This window comes from Theropithecus gelada, chromosome 14 (assembly GCF_003255815.1).
Source record: "Theropithecus gelada isolate Dixy chromosome 14, Tgel_1.0, whole genome shotgun sequence".
Lineage (NCBI taxonomy): Eukaryota > Metazoa > Chordata > Mammalia > Primates > Cercopithecidae > Theropithecus > Theropithecus gelada.
Window position 1 is genome coordinate 50693332 of NC_037682.1, and position 19515 is coordinate 50712846.

General features: G+C 36.1%; 1 protein-coding gene across 2 annotated transcripts in view; it reads right to left on the reverse strand.

Moving 5' to 3' along the window:
* PDE3B (phosphodiesterase 3B) overlaps positions 1-19515 on the reverse strand; it is a 212213-nt gene that overhangs the window by 64437 nt on the left and 128261 nt on the right. Inside the window, exons 3-4 of one of the 2 annotated variants that reach the window (XM_025356030.1) lie at positions 14204-14452; positions 11649-11785 (exon numbers count right to left, since the gene is read on the reverse strand). In XM_025356030.1, coding sequence (XP_025211815.1) covers positions 11649-11785; positions 14204-14452 — 386 coding nt within the window. The remainder of the gene's footprint in view (positions 1-11648; positions 11786-14203; positions 14453-19515) is intronic. The other variant, XM_025356032.1, reaches the window with a different exon arrangement.

Here is a 19515-nt window from a genome sequence, read left to right on the forward strand (position 1 = left end):
AAAGAACAGGCAGTAATGATTGCTGTTCTGCAGCCTCTCCTGGTGACACCCAAGCAAACAGCGTCTGGAATGGACCTCTCGTAAACTGCAGCAGACCAAAAGCAAAGGGGCCTGACTGTTGGAAGGAAAACGAACAACAGAAGAATAGCATGTCCACTCAAAGACCCCATCCGAAGGTCACAAACATCAAAGACCAAAGGTAGATAAATCCACGAAGATGGGGAGAAACCAACACAAAGAGGCTGAAAATTCCGAAAAACACAACGCCTCTTCTCCTCAAAATAATCACAACTCCTCACCAGCAGGGGAACAAAACTGGATGGAGAATGAGTTAGACAAACTGACAGAAGTAGGCTTCAGAAGGTAGGTAATAACAAACTAATCTGAGCTAAAGGAGCATGTTCTAACCCAATGCAAGGAAGCTAAGAACCTTGAAAAAAGGTCAGACGAATTGCTAAATAGAATAACCAGTGTAGAGAAGAAAATAAATGACCTGATGGAGCTGAAAAACACAGCACGAGAACTTTGTGAGGCATACACAAGTATCAATAGCCGAACTGATCAAGCAGAAGAAAGGATATCAGAGACTAAAGATCAACTTGATGAAATAAAGCAAGAAGATTAGAGAAAAAAGAATAAAAAGGAACGAAGAAAGCCTCCAAGAAATATGGGACTATGTGAAAAGACCAGATCCACGTTTGATTGGTGTACCTGAAAGTCACAGGAGAAATGGAGTCAAGTTGAAAAACACTCTTCAGGATAGTATCCAGAACTTCCCCAACCTAACAAGACAGGCCAACAATCAAATTCCAAAAATACAGAGAACACCACAACGATACTCCTTGAGAAGAGCAACCCCAAGACACATAATTGTCAGATTCACCAAGGTTGAAATGAAGGAAAAAATGTTAAGGGCAGCCAGAGAGAAAGCTTGGGTTACTCACAAAGGGAAGTCAGCAGAAACCCTACAAGCCAGAAGAGAATGGGGGCCAATATTCTTTTTTTTTTTTTTTTTTTTTTGAGATGGAGTCTCTCTCTGTCACCTACGATGGAATGCAGTGGCGTGATCTCAGTTCACTGCAACCTCCGCCTCCCAGGTTCAAGCAATTCTCCTGCCTCAGCCTCCTGAGTAGCTGGGATTACAGGCGCACACCACCAAGGCTGGCTAACTTTCGTATTTTTATTAGAGATGGGATTTCACCATGTTGGTCAGGCTGAACTCAAACTCCTGACCTCGTGATCCACCAAAAGAAAAGAACTTTTAACCCAGAATTTCATATCCAGCCAAACTAAGCTTCATAAGTCAAGGAGAAATAAAATCCTTTACAGACAAGCAAATGCTGAGAGATTTTGTCACCACCAGGCCTGCCTTACAAGAGCTCCTGAAGGAAGCACTAAACATGGAAAGGAACAACCAGTACCAGCTACTGCAAAAACATACCAAGTTGTAAAGACCATCGACACTATGAAGAAACTGCATCAACTAAAGGGCAAAACAACCAATTAGCATCATAATGAGAGGATCAAATTCACACACATTAACCTTAAACATAAACGGGCTAAATGCCCCAATTAAAATACACAGACTGGCAAATTGGATAAGAGTCAAGACACATCAGTGTGATCTATTCAGGAGACCCATCTCACCTGTAAAGACACATCAGGCTCAAAATAAAGAGATGGAGGAATATTTACCAAGCAAATGGAAAGGAAAAAAAAAAAAGGCAGGAGTTGCAATCCTAATCACTGATAAAACAGACTTTAAACCAACAAAGATCAAAAGAGACAAAGAAGGGTATTACATAATGGTAAATGCATCGATGCAAAAGAACTAACCATCCTAAATACATATGTACCCAATACAAGAGCACCCAGATTCATAAAGCAAGTTCTTAGAGACCTACAAAGAGACTTAGACTCCCACACAATAATAGTGGGAGACTCTAATACCCCACTGTCAATATTAGATCAATGAGACAGAAAATTAACAAGGATACTCAGGACTTGAACTCAGCTCTGCACCAAGTGGACCTAATAGACATCTACAGAACTCTCCACCCCAAATCAACAGACTATACATTCTTCTCAGCATCTCATTGCACTAATTCTAAGACTGACCACATAATTGGAAGTAAAACACTCCTCGGCAAATATAAAAGAATAGAAATTATAACAAACTGTCTCTCAGACCACAGTGTAATCAAATTAGAACTCAGGATTAGGAAACTCACTCGAAACCACACAACTACATGGAAACTGTACAACCTGCTCCTGAATGACTACTGGGTACATAACGGAATGAAGGCAGAAATAAAGATGCTCCTTGAAACCAATGAGAACAAAGACACAACATACCAGAATCTCTGGGACACATTTAAAGCAGTGTGTAAAGGGAAATTTATAGGACTAAATGCCCATAAGAGAAAGCAGGAAAGATCTAAAATTGACACACTAATATCACAATTAAAAGAACTAGAGAAGCAAGAGCACACAAATTCAAAAGCTAGCGGAAGGCAAGAAATAACTAAGATCAGAGCAGAACTGAAGGAGACAGAGACACGAAAAGCCCTTCAAAAAATCAATGTGAATTTCAGGAGCTGGTTTTTTCCAAAAGATCAACAAAATATATTGACCACCAGCCAGACTAATAAGTAAGAATAAGAAAAGAATCAAATAGACACAATAAAAAAATGATATAAGGGATATCACCACTGATCCCACAGAAATACAAACTACCATCAGAGAATACTATAAACACATCTACACAAATAAACTAAAAAATTTAGAAGAAATGAATAAATTCCTGGACACAGACACCCTCCCAAGTCTAAACCAGGAAGAAGTCAAATCCCTGAACCAACCAATAACAAGTTCTGAAATTGAGGCAGTAATTAATATCCTACCAACCAAAAAAAGTCCAGGACCAGACAGATTCACAGCTGAATTCTACCATAGGTACAAAGAGGAGCTAGTACCATTCATTCTGAAACTATTCCACTCAACAGAAAAAGAGGAAATCTTCCCTAACTCATATTATGAGGCCGACATCATCCTGATACCAAAACTTGGAAGAGTCACAACAAAAAAAAATTTCAGGCCAATATCCCTGATGAACACTGATGTGAAAATCCTCAATAAAATACTGGCAAACCGAATCCAGCACCACATCAAAAAGCTTATCCACCACGATCAAGTAGGCTTCATCCCTGGGATGCAAGGCTGGTTCAACATACACAAATCAATAAATGTAATCCATCACACAAACAGAACCAATGACAAAAACCACATGATTATCTCAATAGATGAACAAAAGGCCTTCAACAAAATTCAACAGCCCTTCATGCTAAAAACTCTCAATGAACTAGGTATCAATGGAATGTATCTCAAAATAATAAGAGCTATTTATGACAAACCCACAAGCAATATCATACTGAATGGGCAAAAGCTGGAAGCATTCCTTTTGAAAATTAGTACAAGACAAGGATGCCCTCTCTCACCACTTCTATTCATCATTGTATTGGAAGTTCTGGCCAGGGAAATCAGGCAAGAGAAAGAAATAAACAGTATTCAATTAGGAAAAGAGGAAGTCAAATTGTCCCTGTTTGCAGATGACATGATTGCATATTTAGAAAACCCCATTGCCTCAGCCCCAAATCTCCTTAAGCTGATAAGCAACTTCAGAAAAGTATCAGGATACAAAATCAATATGCAAAAATCACAACCATTCCTATACAACAAAAATAGACAAAAAAGAGAGCCACATCATGAGTGAACTCCCATTCACGACTTTTACAAAGAGAATAAAATACCTAGGAATCCAACTTACAAGGGATGTGAAGGACCGCTTCAAGGACAACTACAAACCACTGTTCAAGGAAATAAGAGAGGACACAAACAAATGAAAAAACATTCCATGCTCATGGATAGGAGGAATCAATATCGCAAAAATGGCCATACTGCCCAAATATACAGATTCAATGCTATCCCCATCAAGCTACCATAGACTTTCTTCACAGAATTAGAAAAATCTACTTTAAATTTCATATGCAACCAAAAAAGATCCCTCATAGCCAAGACAATCCTAAGAAAAAAGAACAAAGCTGGAGGCATCATGCTACCTGACTTCAATCTATACTACAAGGCTACAGTAACCAAAACACCCTGTTTGCCTGGGTGCCACCAGGAGAGGCTGCAGAACAGCAATCATTACTGCCTGTTCTTTCCTCTGATACTGGTACCAAACAGATATATAGACCAATGGAATAGAACAGAGGCCTCAGAAATAACACCACACATCTACAACCATCTGATCTTTGACAAACCTGACACAAACAGGCAGTGGGGAAAGGATTCCCTATTTAATAAATGGTGTTGGGAAAACTGGCTAGCCATATGCAGAAAACTGAAACTGGACCCCTTTGTTACACCTTACACAAAAATTAACTTACGATGGATTAAAGACTTAAACGTAAGACCTAAAACCACAAAAATCTTAGAAGAAAACCTAGGCAATACCATGCAGGACATAGGCATGGGCAAAGACTTCATGTCTAAAACACCAAAAGCAATGGCAACAAAAGCCAAAATTGACCAGTGGGATCTAATTAAAGAGCTTCTGTACAGCAAAATAAACTATCATCAGACAGAACAGGCAACCTATAGAATAGGAGAAAATTTTTGCACTGTATCCATCTGACAAAGGGTTAATATCCAGAATCTACAAAGAACTTAAACAAATTTACAAGAAAAAAAAAACACATCAAAAAGTGGGCAAAGGATATGAACAGACACTTCTCAAAAGAAGACATTAATGCAACCAACAAACATGAAAAAATGCTCATTATCACTGGTCCTTACAGAAATGCAAATCAAAACCACAATGAGATACCATCTCACGCCAGTTAGAATGGTGATCATTAAAAAGTCAGGAAACAACAGATGCTGCAGAGGATGTGGAGAAACAGGAATACTTTTACACTGTTAGTGGGAGTGTAAATTAGTTCAACCATTGTGGAAGACAGTGTGGTGATTCTTCAAGGATCTGGTACAAGAAATACCATTTGACCCAGCAATCCCATTACTGGGCATATATCCAAAGGATTATGAATCATTCTACTATAAAAACACATGCACATGTATGTTTATTGTGGCACTATTCACAATAGGAATGACTTGGAATCCACCCAAATGTCCATCAATGATAGACTGGATAAAGAAAATGTAGCACATATATACCATGGAATATTAGGTAGCCATAAAAAAGGATGAGTTCATGTCCTTTGCAGGGACATGGATGAAGCTGGAAACCATCATTCTCAGCAAACTATCACAAGAACAGAAAACCAAACAGTGCATGTTCTCACTCGTAAGTGGGAGTTGAACAATGAGAACATATGGACACAGGGAGGGAAATATCACACACTGGGGCCGGTCCAGGGGTGGGGGCCTCGGGGAGGGATAGCATTAGGAGAAATATCTAAAGTAGGTGACGGGTTGATGAGTGCAGCAAACCACCATGGCACGTGTATACCTATGTAACAAAACTACACATTCTGCACATGTACCCCAGAACTTAAAGTATAATATAACAATAATAATAATAATAATAAGATAATGAATTGAGCTTTCAAACACTTAGTCATGCAAACAAAATTAAATCTCATAAACATGTTCTTGTCCGTATCATTCACAGCATACAAACACTCTAAAAGCTTCTAGTTTAAAATAAAAAAGAAAGAAAACTCAAAAAAGAGAGAAAAATCTGTGTATTCTACCAAAGTCCACTCCCTGATTCCCTGATTAATAGTCAAGACAAAGAGAGATTTCTCCTTTCAGAATGGCACCACAGCACTGCTCCAATGTCTTCTATCTTGATCCAGGGTCTTTGAATAATTTCTGTATATCATACATTCATTTAGCTATTTAGAATTAAGAGTTACAGGTCAAATGATAGGTTATCTGATTAGTTCCTGAATCTTCCCATTATGTCCTGGCCCAGCAACAGATAAATACACACCTCAATAAAATTACATAAATAAATACGAAGAAAGCAGAAGACAAGCAGAGTAGTAGTTCCAATGATTACTAATAGTTGGTAGGAAGGTGATTAAAGTCAGACTTGGTGTGATACTGTGAAATACATATTTGGTTTTAGTCCAGTGCCTGTTTCCTAGCATACAACTCCTAAAATCCTGAGGATCTCCAAAGTGTCTTTTTGTATGCTAATGAGTTGACTGATGGCCCGCAGCTCCTAGGCAGTTTCAGGATGGAGGCTACTCACTTGAAATATCAAGACAGGATTAGAGGATGGGGGTTTTCAGCTCCACTTCCCAACCTCCAGGGAGAGGAGAGGGACTAAATTAAATTTTAAAAAGCTTAAATTGCTCACCAATGGCCAATGATTTAATCAATCATGCCTATAATATGAAGCTCCTATAAATATCCAGAAAGGACTGGGTCTGAGGAGCTTGTGAGCAGCCAAACACGTGAGGGCTTCCAGGAAAGTGTACAAGAACATGTCCACAAGCCAGGAGGGTGGCATAACTCAACTCCACAGGGGCAGAAGCTCCTGTACTCAGGTCCCTTCCAGACCTGTCCTTTGTATCTCCTCATCTGGCTGTTGATTTGTATCCTTTAAAATACTCTTTGTAATAAACCAGTAAACATGTTTCCCTGAGTTCTGTGAGTTGCTCCAGCAAATTATCTGAATCCAGGGAGGGGGCTGAGGGAACCCTGATTTACAGCAGGTTGGTCAGAAGCACAGGCAAAATAACCTGAGGCCTGCGTGGCATCAGAAGTGGGGATTAGTCTTGTGGGACTGAGTCCTTAACCAGTATGATCTGACGCTATCTCCGGGTAGATGGTGTCAGAAATAATGGAATTAGGCTGGGCACAGTGGCTCATGCGTATAATCCCAGCACTTTGGCAGGCCAAGGCAGGCGGATCATGTGAGGTCAGGAGTTCGAGACCAGCCTGGCCAACATAGTGAAACCCCATCTCTACTAAAAATACAAAAATTAGCTGGGCGTGGTGGCATGTGCCTGTAGTCCCAGCTACTCAGGAGGTTGAGGAAGGAGAATTGCTTGAACCCGGGAGGCAGAGGTAGCAGTGAGCCGAGATCGTGCCACTGCACTCCAGCCTGGGCAAAGAGTGAGACTCTGTCTCAAAAAAAAAAAGAAAGAAAGAAAGAAAAAGAAATAATTGAATTATAGGACACCTAGCTTATGTCTACTATAGAACTGCTTGCTTGCTTGCTTGCTTGCTTGCTTGCTTGCTTGCTGCTGGGGAGTAATCCCCACACATCTGGTATCAGAAATGTGCTGTCAGAGTATAGTGGAAGAAATTGAGTTTATTTTTCTTTTTTACTCACTTGGGAATGAGTTGTCAAAAACAAACAAACAAGAGACATCAAAAGTTATGGTCCCTGAGCTAAGCTATATTTTAAGAGCTAACTTCTAGACAGTCAATACAAATTACCTTAACAAGGTCTGTACCAACTCAGTTTCAATGCAGTTGTATAAATTTGATAATTGTAGATGTCTAAATTTACAGAGTTATTCTCTTAAGAAGCTGAGTAGGATGACACAATTAGCCCTCTTGAATTGCTGGGGTTCAAATAGGGTCAAGTTTGCTAATATAACCTTGGTGTAAGTCTCTGATAAATTATAAGGCACAGTTGTGGAATGACCATATGGAAAGGCATTATGACCCTTAATCTTGCCTTCTGTTTAAGTTTCAGATCTGGGATGAGACTTCTCTGGTCAGAAAGTTCCAAGAAAGGTTGGTTTCTGGACTTGCTGATGATTGAATTACCCATCTCTGAGTTCTAGTTTTAGTGCAAGTTGAATATCCCTTATCTGAAAGTCTTGGGACCAGAAGTGTTTCAGATTTCAGGTTTTGGAATATTTGCTTATGCACAATGTGATATCTTGGGGATAGAACACAATATTCACTTATATTTCATATACACATAGCCTGAAGGTAATTTTATATAATATTTTAAATAATTTTGTGCATGAAACAAAGTTTTGACTGTATTTTAACTGTGACCCGTCTCATGTGGTCAGGTGTGGGATTTTCCATTTGCAGAGTCATGTTTGTACTCAAGAAATTTTGAATTTTGGGGCATTTTGGATTTGGGATGCTCAACCTATACTTAGAGTTAAAAGAAGACTGAACTGCTATTTTTGAACTGAGTGATGGGACCCAGTCTTCTCTGAGGTCATACAGCATATATATTCAGGGCTCACAGGTCACTCCTTTTGAACAGGTTTTCCCTGGGGAAAAAATAGGCAAGTTGTGTTCAATTACCCTGTGGGCTATCAACTATAATTGATACTCCTATACTACCCTCCTACTCCTACACTAAAGAGACTTGCTTTTAAACCCGTGAGTCACCATTTATCTTCACCACTGCTGTGTAATCAAATCTAATAACTCATTGCCTGGCAATAGTATTTTATCCAAATACCTTATATATATATATTTCATTGTTTGTATTTTAATTATTTTGAAACATAATTTAGCTTAATTTTCAAATGGAGTTAAACTAAGAACAAAATTATCAGAAAACATCAAGGAAGAGACTTAAACAAGTTATATGCCTATTGTTTTTACCTAGAAAGCTTTCCATATCATTTTTCTATTCTCATTATTTGAAAGACTGCTCATCTGTGTTAGTTCATTTACTTTTTCCAAGTAAGGGCTGCAGCTCTATCATGAGGTAATAATTGGGTTTCACATTCTACACTAGGAATTTCGGCGTTATTCTATAGGACTGGTAAAGAGTCCAAAAATGCAATGACTAGAAAAACTATATACAGTCAGCTATCTGTATGTGAGGTTTCTACATCCACAGATTTAACCACCCCCAAATCAAAAATATTCAAGGAAAAACAACAGTAATAAAAAAAGAATAAAAAATAGAGTATAACGACTCTTTACACAGTATTTACATTACATTAGGTATTATAAGTAATCTGGAGGTGATTTAAAGTATATGAAAGGATGTGTAGAGAGTATATGCAAATACTACACCATTTTATTTAAAGAACTCAAGCATCCATGGATTTTTGTACCCATGGGAAGGGGAGGGGCCTGGAACCAATCCCCCAGGGATACCCAGGGACAACTGCAATCACAGTTTTATTTAAGGAAGATTTGTAGTGTAAGGTAGAAGATTAATAAAGTTAAGAAGGATACTGGAAACTGGAATTAAGAGGCTAATTCAATAGCCCAAGTAAACAGCAATGAAAGCATAAAATAGTATAGGCACAGTGATAAAGGAGAAGAAGGAATAGAGAGTAAAAGATAATGCAGACAGATATCTGACAACTGTCATCTGTAGAATAAGGTGACAGGATGCAAAGATAACACCAAGTCTCTAAGTAAATCAATTTTGTAAGCAACCACTCCACTAGAGGATGGCAGCATTGTGCCGGGAAATAAGGGCAGAACAACAGTAACAGACGAAAAAGCAGCTGGAGTGATGAGAAATCTGGTTTCAGGTATAGGCTCAGGAAATGAGAGGTTCAACATTGGAATCATGTTGAAATCAGTCAGGCAAACTGTGATCAGAATCCAAAGCTCAAGACTCAAAATCAAGCATATGAGATCTCGATTCTGGAGTACTCTAATATAAAGTCAAGATGATTTCAGAGTCATAAATCTATTAGTTTTGTGCTACTAAAATCTAAAGATTCCTGAACAAAACATCACTACGCATTAAAGATCTAGAGCTGCACTAATATGGATGTCGCATGTATCTATAAAACAGTTACATATGGCTCTTTATATCTGAATGAAATTAATAAGAATTAAATCACATTTAAAATTCAGTTCCTTAGTCATACTAGATACATTTCAAATGATTAACAGCCACATGTAGCTAGGGAGTACCATATTAGACAGTGCAGATATAAACTATTTCCATCATTACAAAAATTTCTATTAGCACTGATCTAGAGATTTGAATCTGAAAAGGAATAGTGGTTATAAATGTTTCATATATTCCCATCATAACCCACCTATGTGCAAAGTACACATAGACATTTATTACCAAGAGGCTCCAGCTTCTGCAAACTAGAAAAGATACGTCTACCTTGGTCTCTTTAAAACAGATGTACATAATACCACCAATTAATTTATTCTCCAAATTTCTAAATATTTTATGAGGCATAAATTTTGTTGTAATGAGAGTTAAGTCATTATATAGAAGTTACCTACATTTAGCTTTATATAATAAACACTTTTCAGAGTTAAAGATTGGTTTTCTCTGGACTATGCTTCTGTTTTAATCAATTATCTGAGGCAGCAGGATAAAAATGACCTTAACTCAATGTATCAAATGTTTCTTTAACTGCAAATGCATTGCTGTTACATCAGTATGAAAGGTTAAAATATAAAACATTTTTATCATTCCTTTTAAAACCCAACTATATTCTCAAGATAATGCTACCCATAGTTAAGAAATACTGTCACATTTTCTGTTCCTGACATCATTCACTTCCCTATAGCCTGCTTCCTTTACCAAAAAAAAAAAAAAAAAAAAAAGACTATGATGTTCAGGCCACAGCAAATTTTGGACCAGTGTTCATTTTCCTGTACAGTACTCTTCATACTTCACTGCATTCCTGTTTTAGACATCGCTTCATTCAATTTTTCTTTTACAAAAAAGGAGTTCAGCTGCTTGAATATATTATACAAGATTCAAATTAATAAACCACCTAAGAATCTAGAAAATTATAATCATCTTATTCTTTCAGATGCAAATATTAACATAAATTTTAACAAATATCTATGATCCAATCCTGCCATCTACTGTTTCAAATGTGAAACGACACAGCTCAAAAGTATAAAACATGCTCAATAATAACAGAAAGTGGTTAACGCAGAATTTGTGCCAATTCCGATCTTATATTAACATAATTAGAAAGCTGAGTAAAGAAAATTATGATAAACTCAAGCAAGGATCAGTATCTTTCCTGGTTTTCAAAAGACAAAGTACTATATTATTAAATCCTTTGTTATCAGGGTAAATGTATATATTTACATTCAGGAGATTTCAGCTCCTGCATTTTCCCAGCCTCATTTACTTAAAGTTACTGATGACTTTCATTTATAAGATTAGCATTGTTCAGTTCCAAGTAAATCCTCAACAGAATATAGATTATATTAGTTGTCTCAGTCTCCAGCAGGAACAGGATTTGAAAGTCTGTTTACCTTCAACCTAACAACTGTGATGACCCTTGGAAACGTGCTCCTCTTTTCAGAAGTCAGCCAACTCTGCAGACCTACCTCTGGATACTATTCATTGGATTGGTGGCTAACCCTGTAATGGCCGCTTCTCTCGATTTAAAAACTTCCCCAGTACCCAGTCCTGAGTTGATCCTAATTTCCCTAAACTATCTCATGTTCTCAGGGATCCAGCACATTTTGTACCCAGCCTATCAAAGTTTTAGGACAAGACACATTAGCTTCTTTTTAATAATCAGTTTCTCTATTTTACCATATTATTACTACACATGTTGTCCTATACCTAAAATACTTCAACCATTACTTTCTGCTTCCAGAACTAACTGAAACATTACTGACAGAAACAAAGTAGATGCATTTGATTCAAGTTTCTTAAAAGGCTCTGCAGATTTTACCTTGAAATGCCAAATTCTTGGTGAGGCCTTTTGCCATTATTACGTTCCCACCTTGAAGACTGTTCAACAGGTAGCAATCCTGAAGTTCCTGAGCTCCTCCTCAGCTGTGGAGTTGGCAAACTATTCCTATTTAGTCCCTGTTGAATAATTTAACAATGGTTTAAAATGTCACTCTTTAATATGCTATATATGTAGTATTAGTGATGGCACATGCAAGTATCAATACAAAGTATATTTTTAACATGTACAGAGAAAAAAGAAACATTTTATTCTGAAAAATCTGTCAATTTACTCCAAATTTCACTCTATTTTGTTATTCTATTCCTCTTCCTCCTACTAAAAAATATGTCTGAGCTCTATAATTTAAACTAGATTCTTTTCCTTTTGTACATTTTACTACTTGTTTCATGAGAAAGAAACAATTGGCAATTTAAAAAGTGGATATGAAAGATTTACCCTGAAAATCAACTTCAGAGGACAATCTTAGGATCAGGGATGATCAGCCCTATATTCTAATTTTTTTATATTTTCAGTACAGTGCTATAGAATTTACTTAGTGGTTAATCAGGAGAAACTGCAGGATTCTGAGTTTGAATAAATGACTGAGTTAAATACAGAACACCTTTAGCATTAATATTTTGCCCTAATTTTAAAAAATATCTTCAACTAACCCAAATGTTCAATTAACAATATTCCATTTTTGACCATTATAAATGTTTTACTGATATTTACATAATAGTTTCTGCTTTTTATGAATTTTCTCTATCAGCAGACACTGCAGCAATCTCAGAGATAAATATCTGTCTTATATTTCAGTTTTCCCAAGGACATTGACTTTGTAAAGGTTAATAGTTAATTAGACCTGCAGTGAAAAAGTCCTTTATGCTAATATCCTTGTTGACTGTAATTTAGGTTCACATGATCTTTCTTTGTTTTTAACGTGTATAAGAAAGTTATATTAAGTTATCTGTTCCTTTTCCCTTTCGCCTATTGTTTTTTAAATAAATGCCATTGCCCTTTTCTGAAGTAACCTCAGGCTTTTTATATGCTTTTCCAAAAGGAGAGACAAATTTGATATAGAATTCTAATAAGGAGTTTAAGGAACACAAAGAAAAGGAATAAGGGTTACTTCCTGGTTCTTATATGACTTACTCTATCAGTAGATTCCAGAACCCAAAATAACCTTGATTAACTACAATGCTCAGGAAATGAGGCATTTAGGCATCCTGTTTAATTAATATTATGTTTAAAATGTTCCTAAAATGTACCAGCACACTTTTCTACACACTAAATACTGTTATCAATATGATTTCTGATTTAAAATTTTAAGAATTACTATTTTTAAAAATTACTATCCTGAGTATCAAATATCAATAGAAAATGCAAAGGAGGGGTAGAGTGAAAACTAACTCAAGAATACATTAGAGTTCTTTTATTTATGGTTTATTGCTATGCCCTCTGAATGCTTGTGATTAATCTCTTTCTTATAAGGTAGACTGCTAAAAAAGAAGTCCTATAACTAAGTACTAATTAATTGGGTTTTGACTAATGTAGCTGCTACTGTATAAACTTTAAAAAAATAAAAGTATCACATAACTATGATCCGGATTGTGATCAGTACTTTTGAAATCCTTTTCTTCTAATTGGGTTTGCTTAATTTTTCCACATTTCTAAACCCTAATGCTGACAACTGACAAAATTAACTGATAATCAAAATTCCTACAAAAACTATATTTATCTATTTCTAAGTTCTATAAGCATTATTACAATTGACAAAATTAACTGAAATAAATTTCATCTTCTCTTGGTTAGTTTCCTTATCTGGAATAAAGTGGTTGAGTAAAATAATTTCTAAAATGTTTCTAGTTTTAAAGTTTTATGATTTTAGCTATTTGTAAAGATACTAATAGTCAAATAAAACAAGTAAAAGCACTCTGAATAAGGATAATGCATACCAATTTAGAAGAGTATTTATTATTTTCTAAAGAAAATCCTATTTTGAAATATTTATATTTTAAAGAGAAATTAATCCTCTATTCTAATGATATAAAAATCAATGCCTACTGGGCTACCGTAATCTCCAGTAGGTATAAAAGGGGCGAAAACAGGGTTCAAAAAATATAAAAATAATTTTAAAATAATGCTATGTAATTCATAAAATGAATATTATAATGACCATTTCTTCTTGGCTCAACAAGAACAATTCCTGGATTCTAAAGAATAAAATAGAGCAACAAAATGATCTGGCTACTAGTTTGTTGTACCACCCTGGAACAAAATTTGCTTGTTGTTCTCTACTTCTTAACAAGAATAATAATACATAGTTGTTACCATTCAAATTATAAGTACTAATCACAGCAATGTACTTAAAATAAAAACTGAATACTCAACTATAATTATTTGAGCTTATAATTGCCTCTAACATCCCAAGCAGCTCAATATTATGTCCGGTCCTTGAAAGGAAAATTATATTTTATATAGAATTTAAAGGAGCAGTTATTTTGAAAATATCATTAAATTTGATAAATACGGTTGGATGATTACTGTATTTTGACCTTGTTAAGTTTTCTATCCCCTTTCTCAGCTGGGTCCTCTATTTCAGAGCAGGGGTAAAATCCAGGAAATGGTGTGAGAGGATTAATCTTTGGCCTACAGGAACCTGAGAAAGCACCCATTAAGCTACTGATACTCCGTAGAGAGGAAATGACTTGTGGTGGAAGGCTTGGATCAATCAGAAGATCTGAAACCATATTGCGAGCCTCATTTAGCACTGAAAGATCAACTCCATTTCCGCCTCCAGAATTCTAGAAAGAAAAAAAGTGAAATTTTCATTCATTTGTACATGGCATAAATGACATAACAAATGGTATAATTCTAACTTAAAATTTATATATATATGTAGCAAATAACCGTGAACTTTAATTTTTTTCTTTTTCACTAGTTGATTATCACATTATATCTAATGGTATTAATTACTAACACTGAATTACCTAATGACAAGTATAAAACTAAATCTGTATTTACTTTAAAGTCTGTAATTTGAACATTTCATTAATTCGTCGATTATTTCCTTTCCTTTATAACAAAATTTCTTTTAAACACACAAAGCACTTATTTCATTTCCCTTACTCACTTAAGAGGCAGTCTAACACAGTGACAAGGTTTTGTAGCAAACATACCTGAATTTGAAACCTAAACTTTAATCTCACCTGTGTGACCTTGAGCAGTTTACTTAATCTCTGAAAATTTCAGTTTCTTCAATGTAAAAAAAGGATAGTAATGTCTACCTTATTATGGGCTAATATGAGAAATCTGATAATATATGTAAAGCAAATAAAGAAGTGGATAATGTATGATTTAGAGCATTAAAAGTATTATTACTGTTAATATTATGGAAAATGATGAGATAAAAATACAGAAAAAATGTTAGTTCAAAAGACAGCGATAACTTAAAGATGAATAATTAACAAAAACCTCACAGACAGGGTAACATCAGGCAAGGCTTAAAAAATTGGTAGAAAAAAAATTTTTAATTTAGAAGAAATATGTCACTGATGTAAACATAAGATGATTTTTACTCTTCAAATAAACATATATATGACGTTCAATTTGATTACCCATAGAAATAAGTGGACTAACAATCAGAACAGTAAATTAAATGTTACTTTTGTTTTTTGTTGTTGTTGTACATTGAACTTACATTTGGGTATGTTTGCAATTAATAATTATTCAAATTAATGAGTTCACAACAAAACTGTTTATTAAAGTATCCTCAATACATTTTGGAAGTTAGAAATATTATGAACATTACACCAACACAGCTAAATAATGTCTGCTCTTTGTGGAATTTTTTTTCTTGTGAAGTGTTAATATGTATTAGTTTTTATTTTAAAACATTTCCTGATACCAGGGCACAGCCCAACTATTTCTAGCCTTTCTCCCTTGCAAATACCACTAAAATAAACACCTGTCTATATATGTTACTGTGAACAATTAAGCAGATTTCTTATACACAGCTTCCCATAATCTGAATCGCTGAATGCAAATTAACATGTTAAAATGTTGCCATTCCTCTAAAACTGCCCTAGAATATGTTGATCAGATCTACACTTCTAATTGTATATAACAGCACCTATTTTTCGATATCCCATTACAATTAGCAACTATGAATTTAATTAATCCCTACCTATCTGATAGCCAAAAAAAAAAAAAAAAAACTCTAATTTCTGCTTCAACCTGAAATCTCTGATTATTGTGATTCTAAATGTTCCTTATAATATTTATATCGTTTATACTCCTTTTTCTGTGAACTTTGTCATTTTAACCACTCATTGGAATTCTGTAGTGGTCTCATTTAGCCATCACAGAATTCAAATGGAACACATACAGACAGCCAACAGACACATGAAAAAATGCTCATCATCACTCATCATCAGAGAAATGCAAATCAAAACCACAATGAGATACCATCTCACACCAGTTAGAATGGCAATCATTTAAAAATCAGGAAACAACAGGTGCTGGAGAGGATGTGGAGAAATAGGAACACTTTTACACTGTTGGTGGGACTGTAAACTAGTTCAACCATTGTGGAAAACAGTGTGGCGATTCCTCAAGGATCTAGAACTAGAAATACCATTTGACCCAGCCATCCCATTACTGGGGATATACCCAAAGGATTATAAGTCATGCTGCTATAAAGACACATGCACACGTATGTTTATTGCGGCACTATTCACAATAGCAAAGACTTGGAATCAACCCAAATGTCCATCAGTGACAGACTGGATTAAGAAAATGTGGCACATATACACCATGGACTACTATGCGGCCATAAAAAAGGATGAGTTCGTGTCCTTTGTAGGGACATGGATGCAGCTGGAAACCATCATTCTCAGCAAACTATCACAAGAACAGAAAACCAAATAGCGCATGCTCTCACTCATAGGTAGGAATTGAACAATGAGATCACTTGGACACAGGAAGGGGAACACCACACACCAGGTCCTATTGTGGGGAGGGGGTTGGGGGAGGGATAGCATTAGGAGATATACCTAATGTAAAAGATGAGTTAATGGGTGCAGCACACCAACATGGCACATGTATACATATGTAACAAACCTGCACGTTGTGGACATGTACCCTAGAACTTAAAGTATAATAATAATTTGAGAAAAACTGCTGAAATTAGGAAAGAACAAATCACAAATTTACTGAGAGTGACTTTCACTTTAACAATACAAGGTAATTAGAATCTACTCATAAATATCTCCCATGACAACAGGAATACTTCATGTAGAAAAATCATTTTCATAGACAAATCTTTTTTTCATGATCAATTTTTCCTTTTGTTCATATTGCATCCTTTTAAGGTAAATACTTATGTCAGGCCTTAAGTTTGCCATTTTATTGTTTTCTGTTTGTTTCTTCTGTTCCTTGTTCCTTTGTTTTTTCTTGTTTTTCTGGGGTTACTAGAATTTTTTAGGATTCCATCGTGATTATTTATAGAGTTTCTGAGTTTATTACTTTATATAGTTTATTACTTTATATAGTTTTCTTAGCGGTTGTTCTTGGCAATACAATGTACATATGTGATTTATCACAGTCTACTGGTATCGACATTTTACCACTTTGAGTGAAGTGTGAAAACCTTACTACCAGTTAGGTCTCTACCTTGCCTACTTTTAAGTATAATTGTCTTGTCTTGAGTATCAGATGATGTTATAATTTTTGTTGCAATCATCAAATATGATTCATGAAACTCACAAGAAGTATAGTTTATTGCATTCTCCCACTATTTCTTCTTGTTTCACTGTTCTTTCTTCCTTCCTGTTACTTCAAGAGTCCTTCTTTTATAATTTCTGTTTAAAGCAGGGGTTCCCTAACCTTTTTGGCACCAGGGACAGGTTTCACGGAAGACAATTTTTCCACAGGCTGGGTGGGGGTGCGAGGAGATGGTTTCAGGATGAAACTGTTCCATCATCCGGACCTTAGATCATTAGGCCTTAGAATTTCATAAGGAGCGCACAACCCCAAATCCCTTGCATATGCAGTCCACAATAGGATTTGTGCTCCTATGAGAATCTAATGTGGTGGCTGATCTGACAGGAGGCAGAGCTCAGGCGGTAATGCTCATCTGCCTGCTGCTCATCTCCGGCTATGTGTACCAGTTCCTAACAGGCCACAAACCGGTACTGGTTGGTAACTCCTGGTTTAAAGAACTTTCTTTTGTCATTCTTGCAAGGTAAGTGTCTCACTGACAAATTCTTTTCTTTTCCTTTATTTCAGAATGTTTTCCCCTTCATTCTTTTTTTAAAAATTAATATTACACTTTGTGTTCTAGGGTACATGTGCACAACGTGCAGGTTTCTTACATACGCATACATGTGCCATGATGATGTGCTGTACCCATCAACTCGTCATTTACATTATGCATATCTCTCAATGCTATCTCTGCCCGCTCCTCCACCCCACAACAGGCCCCAGTGTGTGATGTTCCCCACCCTGTGTCCAAGTGTTCTCACAGTTCAATTTCCACCTATGAGTGAGAACATGCAGTGTTTGGTTTTCTGTTCTTGTGATAGCTTGCTCAGAGTGATGGTTTCCAGCTTCATCCATGTCCCTGCAAAGGACATGAACTCATCCTATTTATGGCTGCATAGTATTCCATGGTGTATATGTGCCACATTTTCTTTATCCAGTCTATCATTCATGGACATCTGGGTTGGTTCCAAGTCTGCGCTATTGTGAATACTGCTACAATAAGCATACGTGTGCATGTGTCTTTATAGTTGCATGATTTATAATCCTTTGGGTATATACCCAGTAATGGGATGGCTGGGTCAAATGGTATTTCTAGTTCTAGGTCCTTGAGGAATCACCACACCATCTTCCACAATGGTGGAACTAGTTTAAAGACCCACCAACAGTGTAAAAGTGTTCCTATTTCTCCACATCCTCTCCAGCACCTGTTGTTTCCTGACTGTTTAATGATCACTTTTCCAACTGGTGTGAGATAGTATCTCGTTGTGGTTTTGATTTGCATTTCTCTGATGGCGAGTGATGATGAGCATTTTTTCATGTGTCTGTTGGCTGCATAAATGTCTTCTTTTGAGAAGTGTCTGTTCCTACCCTTCACCCACTTTTTGATGGGGCTGTTTGATTTTTTACTTGTAACTTTTTTAAAGTTCTTTCTAGATTCTGGATATTAACCCTTTGTCAGATGGGTAGATTGTAAAACTTTTCTCCTATTCTGTAGGTTGCCTGTTCACTCTGATGGTAGTTTCTTTTGCTGTGCAGAAACTCTTTAGTTTAATTGGATCCCATTTCTCAATTTTGGCTTTTGTTGCCATTGCTTTTGGTGTTTTAGACATGAAGTTCTCGTCCATGCCTATGTCCTGAATGGTATTGCCTCAGTTTTCTTCTAAGGTTTTTATGGTTTTAGGTCTAACATTTAAGTCTTTAATCCATCTTGAATTAATTTTTGTATTAGGTGTAAGGAAGAGATCCAGTTTCAGTTTTCTTTTTTTTATTTTTTTTTATTTTTTTATTTTTATTATTATACTTTAAGTTGTAGGGTACATGTGCATAACGTGCAGGTTTGTTACATATGTATACTTGTGCCATGTTGGTCTGCTGCACCCATCAACTCGTCATTTACATCAGGTATAACTCCCAATGCAATCCCTCCCCCCTCCCCCCTCCCCATGATAGGCCCCGGTGTGTGATGTTCCCCTTCCTGAGTCCAAGTGATCTCATTGTTCAGTTCCCACCTATGAGTGAGAACATGCGGTGTTTGGTTTTCTGTTCTTGTGATAGTTTGCTAAGAATGATGGTTTCCAGCTGCATCCATGTCCCTACAAAGGAC